Source organism: Tinamus guttatus, unplaced genomic scaffold (genome assembly GCF_059628265.1).
Source record: "Tinamus guttatus ecotype Peru unplaced genomic scaffold, ASM5962826v1 Tinamus_guttatus_pri_ptg000048l, whole genome shotgun sequence".
In the NCBI taxonomy this organism is placed as follows: Eukaryota; Metazoa; Chordata; class Aves; order Tinamiformes; family Tinamidae; genus Tinamus; species Tinamus guttatus.
The window spans coordinates 2,529,873-2,543,911 of NW_028288582.1; the positions used below are offsets into that span (position 1 = coordinate 2,529,873).

Below are 14,039 nucleotides of genomic sequence, written 5' to 3' on the forward strand. Positions count from 1 at the left end.
ATTTTTAAATGGGATGACCGTGCTGCTGGTCAGGTGCAGAGGTTTCCTCGGGAAGGAGGTGGCAGCGGGGACAGAGCGCTGCTGATGGAGACGGCACCTGAGCCGGAGGTTCGCAGGAAGGTGCCCGCCCTGGGCTGCCCCCCGGCCGCACGCTGTGGCGGTTGGTTCATAACCGTTACTTAGCGTCATGGGGGAGGACCACCAGGTAAGTATTTCTAAAATGAACGTGGCTTCAACAGCCAAGGTTTCCACATGGGTCCCCTTGTAATAAAACTGCCCTTAAACTGAGACATCGTTGGTGCCTACAGAGGAGGATGTTCATTTGGGCAAAACTTGGTGCCCTCCCTGCAGATTTTTGCCTGGACACGAGCAGTGTTTGCCCTGTTACAGTGCAGAAGCCCCAGTGTTGGTTGCGGGGCGAAACCTACGTGGCCCCACAGTGGGAAGCCCTTCCCAATGTCTCAGCCCCCCGCTGCTGCTCGGGTAGCCGGGCGCGATGCCCAAGCCGGGCCCGGCCCGGGCGTCAAGAATGTGCAGCGAAGCCAGGGCCTGCAGACACGTCCCGCGTTGCTAGGACTTCGCACAGAAATAACGAGCCGGGCCCCTTTGAAGTGCTGGCAGGCGCTGCCCGGCTGCGCGCAGGCAGCCAGGACGGTGTCGTTTCCACGTTCATTGAGCTTGGGCTTCTGCTTTTATAAATAAATCCATTTCTCTGTATGGTCTGTTTTTAGGTGCAGGGGTGTAGCCAAGTGGAGCTACGTTGCTTAAGTGCATCGATCTGCTGTTTATGCACAAACTGTTATACGAAAGTTTTATGAACGTGCTGCTAGTAGTAAAAAACAACAAGCAGGAAGGCGAAGAAGAACTTGAGTCGAAAATAGCTCTTTTTAAAGAGGGGAGAAAGTCGCAGCTGCCAGAAAGCTGTTTATAATGGAGAATGGTGCACGTTTGGATGTTACGTACCCTTTAAAACTCAACTGCCTTTACATACATACAAAACTTCCACAGCATATAACTTAGTAACTTAGTTTCATATGTGCACAGTCCTTTAAACAGTGTTTCTTTTTATAAACAAAGTTTGGCCAGATTGTGAAATTTTTTAGATTATATTTGAGAATCATTTTTGGATGGGTGTGTCCTTGTTACATTCTCAAGTTCTTGAGCCAAGTGCAACAAATTCCACTCTTCAGTGTCAGCGCACGGAGAGCGGTGTTTTCCTTATGAGCAACTGTTGCCTCTGCCTTTGCTTAAAAAAAAAACATTCACTAGCTTGGAATGGAATGACCAAGAGATCTTTATGATTTCAATTCCACTTTTCTACAAGTCCCCCCAAAAAAGTGTCTATGGCTAGTAGTAAAAGAGTTTGTAAGGTCTCGCTTTTCATTATGGACTATATTGACTTAGTAGACCCAAAAAGCAACTTTCCCAGCATGACAATCTGTATGAATGACTGCTAATATCTCTCCTTTGCACTGTTTCTAGCTAAATTCCAGGGTGACCAGTATTTACCTAGAGTCAGTGATTGATGTCTGTTTAAATGTAAGGAGAAAATTATGCTTCAAAGCACCTTGCAGCCTTCAGCGTTACAGAAGGAAGGAAGGGATCGCCGGAGTTTGGAAGCTCCATCGCAGTCGTGTGTTCCATTCTTACTGTAGCAGCAGTGCTGGCTAATAGGAGTTTGTCAGATTATACATGTCTGTTAGAAGGAACACAGAATTGCAATCCTTGCACCTCTTCTAACGCATGCCAACACCTTTTTTATTATGAATGAGTGCTTTCACATTATATTCATTATGCTGTTGTTTTCACCCTATGTCTAGAATATTTTTGCCTGTCATCCATAGGTGCTTGGTTTTGTGACTGGTAGTATAAGATTGTGTTTGACTGTCTAATTACCTTCCTGCAACCATTATTCCTACATTGCTTCATCATCTGAGTGTACATTAAATCTGATCTCTGTCAAAACACTGCTGATTTTGAAGGTTTACGGGTGTCCTTTTTTTTTTCTCCAGTTTTCTTCGATGACTGAATATAGAATAGAATATATGCTGATTTTGCTACAACTTGTAAGTTTTGTTTTTATATATGTATTTTATATTTAAGTAACCAGTTTTGGAGTCAGAAGCTGATCTTGTGCGATACAATAAGATCCTATTCTGTGACTAGGCTGTATGGGGAAGATGGTAAAAATGTTGATGTACAAATGCAATTTTTAATACTTAAAGTAATTTTTTGTAAGTAGGATAGTTTGTAATTTGATTTTTTTCTAGAGACCCAAGTGTAGCTGTATTCCTTGATTTTACATGGATAGTCACTGAAATTAATGGCTGCTCTTCTATTCAGCTACTTATATATGGAGATCTTTAACAGGATTAATTGGAATTGGAGGTTCTTGGCAAGATGTGATTGGAATCAGGCTGGATGAAAAGCATTCCCGTTTTAGGAAGATTTTCTTCTGTGGAAATGAATTGATTGTCATTTTCCAAGAATAGTTCATGTGCTTTATTTGTTGCAGAAAGCTTTAGATCATCAATACATTCTTTATTTTAAAATATATTGTCTTTTTTTTTGTTTTTCTTTTTCCTTCATTTGAGATGTTTGTTTAGTAGTTGTGTTCTAGGGAGGTATATAGATGCTTTAGGCTATTGTCAACTAACATGTCAGAATTCCACTGTGACTTGGTAAGTGAAAATAGGACAAAAGAATTGTCTGCTTGAGTTTTGAATGCTAGATCTTGTAATATTGCCTTGTTTTTCTTTCTGTTCTCTTACAGGAAAAATGATACTCATCCAGCATTCCTGAGTGACAAGAATGGGTCCAGATGTACCCCTGCTGAATGATTACAAACAGGAGTTCTTCTTGAAGCGCTTTCCGCAGACTGTGCTGGGAGGTCCCCGCTTTAAATTAGGCTATTGTGCCCCTCCTTACATATATGTGAATCAGATTATTATTTTCTTGACACCATGGGTTTTGGGAGGAGTAGGAACACTTTTGTACCAACTGGACATTATGAAAGACTATTATACTGCAGCACTTTCAGGAGGACTCATGTTTGTTACTGCACTTACTCTCCAAATGACAAATCTGTATGCAAAACAGAAGACAGTGACAGTAGAAAGAATGCAAATTCAGAATACCCTAACAGATGAAGATGAGTTTGAGTTTTCCAGCTGTGTAGGTTCAGAGACTGTAAAATTCATTATTCCTGGCAAGAAGTATATAATCAACACTGTGTTTCATCCCCTTCTGGCAGGGGTATTGTGTGGTCTGGGAACTTGGTATTTGCTGCCCAACAGATTAACCTTGCTCTATAGTAACATTGGAGGAACTGTTGTCATCTTTGTATTTGGATGGGTGACCATATGTATAGGAGAGTATTCATTAACTGTAAATACAGCTGCCGAAACAGCTACTTTCCAAGCACTGGATACGTATGAAATTACTGCGCTCATGAGACCTTTCTATATTTTTGTTTTTATTGCAGTGGATCTTGCACACAGGTAAACTTAATACAGCATTTAGCTAATGAAAACAATGGTTGTTCTGTATATTTTGGTATAAAGATAAAATGTTTTTTTTTTCCTGAGGAAAAGATAATTTGAAATTCTATTCAGCTGTCGAAGTCCAAAAAAAAAAAAGTCTACAAGATTATGCAATAGAAGTTGAAGCTCTATTTTGTATATAAAAAAGTTATTTGAGTTTTATAGCATTCCACATAAGTTAGGAAGATCCTCAGCGGTTCTAAGTTACATACGGTTAAAATTATCTTCTGCAGTGTGTTATTCTACAAGAGCATTTGCATTATCATCCTTTTTGAAGGTATGTTCTCAAGAAAAGTTTTTCTGCCTGGGAAGCATAGATCTGAACACTGCAGACTTTGGATTTAGAACCAGTGCTCCTAAATCTTATCCTTGATTATTTTTTAATTTTATCTCTGTAGAATGAAACACCAGGCAAAAACAAAACAAAACATGAATTTAGTGAGTGGGTAGACAAATGTGGGCCTTGTTATATGGATTTTGAACTTGTGTTTTTAAATATGCAATACACTAGAACTTTATCCATTTATGAGTGGGGGATGATTTTATCTTCCCATTTTTCAGCTGAATGTTTTAGCCAAAACATTTGCAGAATTTTTTAAGGCACAGTGTTTTTTGGCATTACTTCACATGTTGTTTCGCCTTGTTGGTTGATACTTATTTTCACACGTACATATTTTATGCTTGGGATGCTTAAATGCACTTTAAAAAAACAAAAAAAATGTTTGATTTTACTAGTTATGCACCTGGAAATACCTTTATTAATGGTTTACCTCAGATATCCCTTCAGTTATGAAATGAGAATTACACATGTGGTCTTGGATCCCAAATTCTTATACTTCAATTTGTGAGGAGAAACTTCAGACATTCTTAAAATTCCAGACAAAATTATTTGGAAAATTACTTACTTGTATAGTAAAAAGTAAAGCCAGATATCTTAGTAGTCCATCTTTTAAGTTAATTATCTTCTCCATAAATAGTATATGGCTTGCAATTTATGCAGATGTGTAATACTGATCTTTGCATTTTTACAGAAAGATAAATACTTTTATGCACAAAAATGCATTTATATCCCTAAAGAGAGTTTATGTTCTGATGTACAGGCAACATGACAGTTCAGAATTAATTCTTATAACTTGTTTCTTGGCTTTACACAGATATTATGTTATTGTAGCACTAAAATAACACCTTAGCACTCTTCTGTTAATCAGATTGAGGTCTTGAGCCTCTGGGCCCAACACTTTCTTCACTCAGTGTTTCTTCAGTGTATTGTAGCAATAGTATCAAAATAATTAGGACACTGAATTCATTTGGCTCATCTAGGTAATTTAAAGACTTTGAATCTTTTGAATGAAAAATCAGCTTGTGTTCTGGTGTTCTAATTATTGTATTCCTGCCCCAAGCATAAACTGAAAAACATTGGTACTTATTTTCCTTTAATGAAAGAGCTGCTGAGTTTATGTAATGTTTATGCTTCTGGATTTACTGTATTAGTTAAACAAATACTCTTTCTATGTGTCAGCTATCTTTTCCTTTAAAGAAGTCAAATACATTTCTTCTCTTATCTAGGTTTGCTGTCAACACGCCTGTTCTAGAACAGACGAACCAGATTTTGCACATTGTGTTTCTTTTTCTGCCAGTCTTATGGGCAATGGGAATTCTGCCCCCACTTGATGCACTTTTTCTATGGGGAATGGAACAACTGTTGGAGTTTGGACTAGGAGGTTCCCCTCTGTCAAGTAACACAAAGTAAATTTTGTTTACATAATGATAAAATATATCAATAACATTGATAACCTTTTTCTTTTCAAGCAAATCTTTTTTATTTTCTCCTTCACAGGTTATTAGTAATGTTTCTCATTTCTGCTGGAACAGCAATAGCATCGTATTTCATTCCCAGCACTCTCGGTGTGATCCTCTTCATGACTGGATGTGGGTTCATACTGAGTCTTAACCTAAGCGAGATTGCTTTTGCCTTCAAACACACCCTGATCGGCCACTTAGCCTCCAGCAAGTCTAAAAATATGCACAGAGGTCTTAGAACACAGTTTGGGTGGCGGGAATTCATTTTTTATTTGACTGTGCTGACATTCGCTCTCCTAGAAGCCAGCCTGCTGCATCACTTTGCTGGGTTTTCATCTTTTTCCAAAGGCAGTCCTCAGGCTATAGCAAGTTACATTCTGATGCTATTACTCATAATTATGTGGATTCTTAGAGAGATTCAGAGAGTGTACTTGTGTGGAGTCTTCCGAAACCCCTTTTATCCAAAGGATATCAGAACTGTGACTGTGTTCATGGAGAAGCAAAGAAGGCTAATGAAAGTTGGTGTTGTCAGGAGGATTTTACTAACACTAGGTAGGAATACGCACTATCTGTTGTTTGTTAGATGATGATTATAGGAAAATGGACAGCAAACTAGAATTGCTCTATGTGCAAGATTCTGTGAATGAGCTAAGACATAGTAAATAGTTAGAAATATTTATTGATGTTGGGCTGAATCACATTGAGGTCAAAATTACTGCCTCAGAATATTTGAAAATGATCAGTGATAGGGCCAGCCTAAAAGGTCAAGCTTTAAAAAATCCATCTTAGAAATCAAGGCCTTCATAATAACTTTCGTTATAACATCAATATTCACTTTTGAGAAACTGCTGTTGTAGATTTTTTTAAAAAAAAGATAGTAACAAATGTTAGAGTCTTCAAGTTCATTAATTACTAGGTTCTTTTAGCTTCCTAGGAAAGGGCCCGGTCTCGTTTCTGGTAAAGTTAGTGACAGATTTGTTTACTGTGGGGGAACCAAAGCTTGATCTAAATTCATTTAATATCATAAAGGTTTGGCAGTTTTGGGAAGCGGATTGATGAATGGTTTTCCTGTGTTTAGTTTTGCTTATTTGAGTATTTCTATTATCTTCAGGGAAACTTAAAAAAATTCCAACAGTTAAACATGGACATAAAAGTTTGAGTCTTTTGTCATTAGTGCAAATGTGCTATTTAATTTTTATATTCCAGAGGTGTAGTAGGAAGAGGAATTTGCAGTAATTACTTGATTGGAAGAGTGCTCTTTTTATGTTCAGATTTCCATTCTGCACTGCTTACCTCTGTAGACTTTAATTATTTTTTTTAAAGAAATTGATGAATATTTTATTTCAATTACAGTGTGTCCATTTGCTATGCTAGCGTTCCTGTCACTTGACTGCTCCCTACAAAATCTTCATTCTGTGTCTGTTTGCATTGGATTCACAAGAATATTTAGAATGGTAATTTGAATTTTAAATTTGCTACTCAGCCTAAGATGTTTTTGCTTGTGCATGATTTAAGCATTAAAGTGGCTTGGAAGAAATACTCCAGGTCAAAAAAGCTAAGAAAATATATAAATGTTTTTAAATATATGTCTGACTTATCCTTCTTTTAGGTCTGGCAGAATACAGAGAATGCTTTACTGGACATAGTGGTTGTGTCAGTAACACAAATATTGGTGTTTAATCAGGACACGTGGTGGAACAGGAGCCTCAATACAGGAATCAGACTATTGCTGGTAATTGTCATCATGCAGATTTAAGCAGATAGTTGTCCTTTAAATTTCAGTTTCTTACATGTGTCTCAATACACAATTAGGATCTGGGGCCTAGTAAGTCAAGGCTAAAATTGTAATTGAGACATTATTTTAATATCAGTTGATGATAGTCTTACTGCATATCTTCAAAACTTGTCCAGATAGTCAGCTTTAGTAGTGCTGGATGTGATTAGGCACAGATTCCAAATAAATACGTGCTCGTTTTGTCTTGCAGGTCGGTATCCTACGGGATCGACTGCTCCAGTTTGTCTCAAAACTGCAGTTTGCCGTAGCCATTCTTCTGACATCATGGACAGAGAAAAAACAGCGCCGCAAATCCACTGCCACCTTGATCACCCTCAACGTGGTTTTCTTCCCCATCCTGGTGACCTTCGTGGCTGTCTCTGCGCTGCTCTCCTCTCCTCTGCTGCCGCTCTTCACGCTCCCGGTCTTCCTGATAGGCTTCCCGAGGCCTGTCCGGAGCTGGCCGGGACCCGTGGGGGCCACCGCGTGTGTTTGCGCTGACACCGTCTACTACCAGCAGCTGGTCCCAAGCCTGGCTGTTGCTCTGCAGTCGGCGTTAGCAGCTGGCAGCCTGGGTGGGTACACTAACAATTCCATAGGGGAATGCAGTTAAGTGCTTTAAGAAATGGCGTTTTACTGTAAAGTAGGAAAATCGTATCATTGGATTTAAATGAAGTTTCACACATAGGTTAAATATAATATTCAGAGATCACTCCCTTGAGGAAAAAGTCATCATCTTTCACTATGTTATGGTCTGTATTGTTTTTTCCTTTAAAAATAAGGAAAAACAAAATCCCTACTGAACAAGTCCATGTGATATGGATTCATCCCACCTGATTCTAGGCAATAAACTGAGGTGCCTTCAGCACACAAGCATCCTGGCTGCCTCTTGATAGTGAGGAGCCACTGAGGAGAAGGAGGGGATGTCAGACTGCTCTCTGAGTGTGAATGTATCTGATTCACGCTGCAGTGCCCCTCTTCAGGGACCAGCAGGTGATTTTTACTGATCTGGGTGTGTTAATTAGGGAGAATGAATCTGAAATGATGGTTGTAGCCTAAGCAGCAGTAAACAGTTGAGACCAGAACGAGTTGATGAGGCTTCATGGCACATCTTTGGCAGCAGGTAGGTTAGAGTTGTAGTAGCACGTTTTGGTCTTAAACCTGCAGAAGGCATCATCATGAGTATTTTATTAAATTATATAAACAGAAATGATAGAATACTGAGTCCTTTTCCTAGCTGGTGACACAGTAACTGTGCAAATTGCACTCGTGTTCTGTAGAAACAAGAAAATGTAGCCTTTGCATAACCTAAATAATCAAGATGACATTGCTTTTTGACAAGAGACAAATATTTACATAAGCCTTGAACAAAATAGCGTACGACTATTTAAAGACAGTGGAAATTAACTGTAATCAGTCTTTTTTGAAGAAGAAATTCAAACACTTTATTAGGGAACATTTTCTGCAGTTTTGGTACAGGGGGAGAAGTATTAAAAATGGAAAACTAGGAAGCTTCTTTCCATTAAGGGAGAAAGAAACTTCACTTAGCCTCCTTCATCAGTCAAAAATGTGTGTAGGGGTGTGTGTCTAGGTATACGTATGCATTTGTATGTTTTCCCAGTTACTGTTTTGATCATGTTGTGGCATTTATGCCTCAGATTAAATGATCCAAAGCACTAATCTTGGAAAAAAATGCTCGTCTTTTTAATGGAAAAATCTATGAGTGAATGTCTTCAAGCAAGAAGTAAATGTATGTTTTCAGATGAGTTAAAGGTGAAAAAGTAGCACTTTGAGTGTCTCTATTTTAATTTAAAATCATACCCATTTCTCTGTAAACGTGTTTTAATAGCTTTGATAGAAGGAAAAAAATTAAAATCTTGTAAAATGTTAGCAAGAAAATGCACTTCATTAGCTCAGTGGGATAGAAAAGGTTGCTTAAATTTTAACTATAGCCTAATGGTTGGTTTCATTGATTTCATCTTACAGGGCTTTAAAATTGAAATTCTTTGTGCACTTGAGTGATCACTGGACATGAGTGAGATTAGGAGCAAGTCTGTACTGGCAGCAAACGTCCCTGTCCGTGCTCAGGGGTAGTGGCCTGTTATTGGAGGAGATGAAAACAGGCAATAACTTAAAAGAATGACAGTAAGAAGAGCAATTGCAAGAATTTGACATTGTTCTTTTTATGGAAATCAAGAGGAAAAAATGTCATGTGTCAGCTTTTCCAGAGACAGATTTATATTTTCAAGAGCCAGTTTGCAGCCACGTTGTGTAAGAATCTAGGTACTAGCGAGACATTTTTACCAGGTTTTTAGCCATTTTATTCCATTAACTTGGATGTCAATGAAAAAAAATGTTTTATTTATGTGAATTCCTCAGTGGGCATGTAGGAAAGATAAAATAATACCGAAGTATAACCAGGCTATAAACTTTTTTTGTCCCATGCCTAGGTGTGTCTCTGCCCGGATCACACTACCTGTGCCGTTTTCAGGACAGACTCATGTGGATATTGGTGCTAGAAAGGGGCTTCACTTACTGTTGTGTTAATATTAAGGTAACCGCATGCCAAGGACTCATTATTACCTGATACTACTTAGTCTTGCAGCTGAACTGCTCTTTCATGTTGTTTTAAAACCATGTAAACCACACAGATTATTTAGGAAATCTAAAAAGTCACAAACGAGTCAAGATGAGTAGAGGATGTGAATTCTTTTTATTATTTTATTGTCTAACTTGTGACATAACACTTCAATAAGCTGGCTAAGCCAAATCTCTATGAAGTAACTTATTTGACTGTTTTTAAGACAGTTACCAATCTATGCTGAATACTGTAGTAAATACCTTGCAAGTGATGCTGATCTCTGGTTAAACTTGTAGATAACTTAGTTCTGGAAATACCAACAAGGGAGCGTATCTTTATTTGCTGAGAAAAATCTTGTTGCAAGAAAATAGCTCATAAGGGTATGTACTGGTTAAGACTGAAACCAAATTGTTTTCATTTATACTTTAGGGGCTGGAATTGCAGGAAACTTCCTGTCATGCTGCTGAAGCTCACAGAGTGGATGAGATTTTTGAAATGGCCTTCGAACATCAGGAGCACACAAAGATTGTCTCCCTTAATCACCATTTTGGAAACATTTTGACTCCTTGTACGGTTCTACCTGTGAGACTGTATTCAGATGCCAGAAGCGTGTTGTCTGGAATAATTGACTCTCATGAAAATTTAAAGCATCTGAAAGATGACTTCATTAAAGTGCTTGTATGGATGCTTGTTCAATACTGCTATAAAAAATCAAAGCAGTGGGAAAGCCTGGAGATTGCAGACAAGAACCAAAAAGGATCATTTCCAGAAAATCCATGTAGCAGTGCAGTGGAAAGATCGAGGCCTCTGAGGGACGACGATAGCTTTAGTGTTGATACGATTGAGGATTGGACTGATGACAGTGACATTTTTGGTCTTGAACCCAGTGGCAGAGGGAGAGACAGAAAAGAAACCGGGCAAGTGGTAATGACACCAAAAACACATTTGTCTATTCCAGGGTCTGTAGAAACCCAGAATCAGGATGTCCTACAGGAAATGTCTCCAGAAGATAAGTTATACAGGGCAGTTGTGCTTGGACTACCTGCCGCAGACAAAGGAAAACAGCGAGAGGTTCCACCTCTGGTCGAGTTTAGTTGCTCCTACTCGGAGCTGCTGAGCATCCCGGCAGAGTGGAGAACAGCCCCGGTCCCCGTTTCCAAAGTGCACGAGATGAGGCAGCGGTTTCCTGATGACTGGTACTGCTTCATTTTGAGTCAGCTGGACTTCTTTCATCTGAAAGAGAAGCCTTCCAATTTACTTGAAGACCTTATGAAGGATAAAGCCTTGAAAGATTTATACATCCACGGTGTCTTGTCATGTTGCTTTGGTCTCTTTGGACTGGAGAACACGGTGCCTGCCCCTAGCCACGTGTTCAGAGCCTACACCGGTGGGATCCCCTGGTCTGTGGGGCTGGACTGGCTAACCAGCAAACCAGAGCTATTCCAGCTCGCATTGAAAGCGTTCAGGTGGAGGAAGAAAGTTCCCTGAGATTATAAAAATGACATAGAGGGTGGTGGTTGTTCTGAAAGTAGTATCACTTCACAAAGTGATGTTCATTTTCAAACCGTGCAATTTAAAGACACCTAGATTTTCTTTCTGCTGCTTCTTTCTGCATAAATAATATTGTCTATAGCCTCAGGTAGTGAAGGTTGTGATAGGAAGGAGACCCTTTCCTCCTTCCCTTCTCCGCTGGAAATTCCCTCTAAGTAGGGAAAAATGATCCATTGATCATTGTTCAAAACATGTAAGAATAATGGCGATGGGATTTTGTTTTGCTTTTACCATTACCAGACAGTTGTACCCATGTTTGAGTTGAATGAAAGATGTTTAAGCAAATATGTTTTTATAGCACATTTCAGTGAGCTAAAAGCATGTTCATGGTAGCTTCTGGTGACTAAACTGATAGGGAGCAACTTAAAATTTGCTACTGTTTTATAACATTTGATGGTGTATTTCTGACTTCTGTAACTCAGGGTTTCTTTCTTGTATATCTTGCAGCAGTGCTTACAGTGTGGATTTCTGTGCCTTTCAGATACACTTTCAAACTTATGGTTGACAAAGCAAGTCTGGGGCCAGTGGAGGACTTCAAAGAGCTAGTGAACTGTCTGGAAGAGTATGAGAACGACTGGTACATCGGGCTGGTGTCGGATCGCGAGTGGCAGCAGGCAGTTCTCCAGGAGAAGCCATACCTTTTTTCTTTGGGACATGATCCAAACATGGTAAGGAAAGAATTGCCAGTAAGTAAGAACAGAGTTTGTTTTTCTTTTCTGCTGCTTGAATTTTATTGTGCTGTCTCCCAAAACCTGACTGTGCAGCCAAAGGTCATGTTTGTGCTGGACTGGAGCTCACATCGCTGTTGCTGGAAATCATAAGGCATCTGTTTGAGATGTGGCCATATTTGCTGATTGTTTCTTTGATGCAAGTATTGATCCAAGAAGACTTGTTGAACACTTTGCTGTTCATAAATGTACGCAAACAGCACAGACTGGGGGTGTCTGCTCAGCACATGTGGTCTTAACTGAGGACTGTGTGTTTGCTCTTTAGTCTGCAGTCAGCTTCCTTTATTGCTGCTGAGTGTTTATAGGGCCAATTTTCTTAAAATGCCGGGTCCCAAAGCTCCACTTGGTGCTTTGTAGCTGAGAGGCCTGTTGATCTTTTTGGAGAACGTCCTGAACATTTTGATGTCTTTGTTTCCGAAGGGGATTTATACTGGGCGAGTGCTCACGCTTCAGGACTTGCTCGTCCAAGTGGGAAAGCTCAATGACGAGGCGGTGCGAGGCCAGTGGGCAAACCTGTCCTGGGAGCTGCTGTACGCTACCAACGACGACGAGGAGCGCTACAGCATCCAGGCGCACCCCGTGCTGCTCCGCAACCTCACGGTGCAGGCGGCCGAGCCGCCGCTCGGCTACCCCGTGTACTCATCCGAGCTCCTGCACGTGCCTCTGCTCTAGACCCTCGGTAGCTCTTTCTTTCTTTGTTTGTTTTCCCTTTTTTTGTAATTGTCATTTGCATGTTGAGCAAATGCTCATGCCACGTTTGTATGCGACAAATAAGACTTGACTCGCAGAACGGCGTTGGGTGGCAGTGCCAAACCAGCCTAAGGAATTTGCACAGAACTGGTGCTAGCCCGAACCTCGAGCAGGCAGGAAGCTTTGAGCTGGGTTTTCTTGGTGCTGGGACGTTGGAGACACCATTCCCGGTGTGGCTGACAAACTGAGAGAACGCGGAGCTCTCTCCTGCAGCTCGGAGAAGAGCAGCATCATTCTGATCACAAACTATTTTTGGTGCATTCTGATTTGTAATAGCTGGACAGGTGACTTGCACTGATAGTCAGGTTACAGCTCACTGTAGGACTGTCAACCACAAGAGTGGGTATCCAAAGTGTACATGTGACTATTTATATGATTTTTTTTGATTCTAGACATTTTATATTGTATTGAGCTCAGTTTTAGCATTTGTTATAACATTTGGCTTTTAATCTTCCTTAGTTATAGTAAGTTATCAGTTATGTGTTAGCAAAGAAAGTGTTAAAGATTTTTACCAAGTACTTGTTTTTGAGGGGCAAGAAGTGTTTGTGTGAAACAGAGAGTGTTCTGACACATGAATAATGTGTGTGACCTACGGCTGAAAGTGAACACGGGTAGTCAGGGCAGAGAGGGAACTGAACTGGCTTTGTTTTGTTTCCTTCTTCCACAATGCACATGTGTTTGTATTGTCAGTGTTGCCACCCTGTGCTCCCATCACTATCCAGTCTTCCACAGTGATAACTTCCTGATTAAAAAAAAAAAAAAAATCTTTTTTTGCCTCTTTTTTAACCCAGGCTATGGTTGGAATAGAATTTGGCCATGTTACAGATCCCTTAGCTCATCTCTCCAGTGACCCATTTGTCCTGTTCTCGTGGCACGTGGCCTCCCCACCCCTCCTAGCACTGCATGAGGGTTTTCTCTGAACATCAGTTATTACAGGGTAGTTATTACTGGCAGGGTTGAGCAGGGTGTCAATAATTCTTTCACCCCATAAAATCAGTTTAAATCAGGTCTGCTCCTCACTGCATTGGTGCTGCTCATGTGTCTTCAGCAAGAACACCCACTGTTGTGTAATTTGGAGGATGTTGATCACTTTATTACTCATCTTAAAGACTTGTTACGTGACCATGCACTATAGACCTGGCTAATAACTGCTGCTTTTGATCAGTTACCATAAATGATTTTAAAGAAATATGTAAAGTTTGCAATTGTATTCCAAATGGGTAAGGAAAGGGCTCTTGAAAGCCCTGGTAGGAGCCTCCAGCATTTGCAGTCTGGAACACACCGAGGACATTCATGGCAGCAGCTCTTAGGAA

General features: G+C 40.0%; 1 protein-coding gene across 3 annotated transcripts; it reads left to right on the forward strand.

Annotated features, from left to right (window-relative positions):
- Positions 1–2,010: 2,010 nt before the first annotated feature.
- PCNX4 (pecanex 4) lies at positions 2,011–13,180 on the forward strand. 3 transcript variants are annotated; one of them, XM_088539340.1, is made up of 11 exons: positions 2,011–2,066; positions 2,774–3,500; positions 5,109–5,288; positions 5,380–5,894; positions 6,696–6,796; positions 6,952–7,074; positions 7,328–7,691; positions 9,567–9,670; positions 10,127–11,163; positions 11,730–11,916; positions 12,397–13,180. In XM_088539340.1, the coding sequence occupies exons 2-11, from the start codon at positions 2,812–2,814 to the stop codon at positions 12,646–12,648; spliced, it is 3,552 nt and encodes a 1,183-aa protein (XP_088395466.1). In that variant the 5' UTR covers positions 2,011–2,066; positions 2,774–2,811; the 3' UTR covers positions 12,649–13,180. The 3 variants fall into 3 exon arrangements, with proteins under 3 accessions (XP_088395466.1, XP_088395472.1, XP_088395479.1); XM_088539346.1 differs by lacking the exon at positions 2,011–2,066 and having other exon boundaries at positions 2,574–3,500; XM_088539353.1 differs by lacking the exons at positions 2,011–2,066; positions 2,774–3,500; positions 5,380–5,894 and having other exon boundaries at positions 5,186–5,288.
- Positions 13,181–14,039: the final 859 nt, after the last annotated feature.

Bases quoted from the DNA above. Each gene is read 5' to 3' on its own strand.
- PCNX4 (XM_088539340.1), top strand. From the start codon at position 2,812: ATGGGTCCAGATGTACCCCTGCTGAATGATTACAAACAGGAGTTCTTC. The intron at 3,501-5,108 runs GTAAACTTAATA...TCTCTTATCTAG, and splicing joins GCAGTGGATCTTGCACACAG to GTTTGCTGTCAACACGCCTG. The intron at 5,289-5,379 runs GTAAATTTTGTT...TCTCCTTCACAG, and splicing joins CCTCTGTCAAGTAACACAAA to GTTATTAGTAATGTTTCTCA.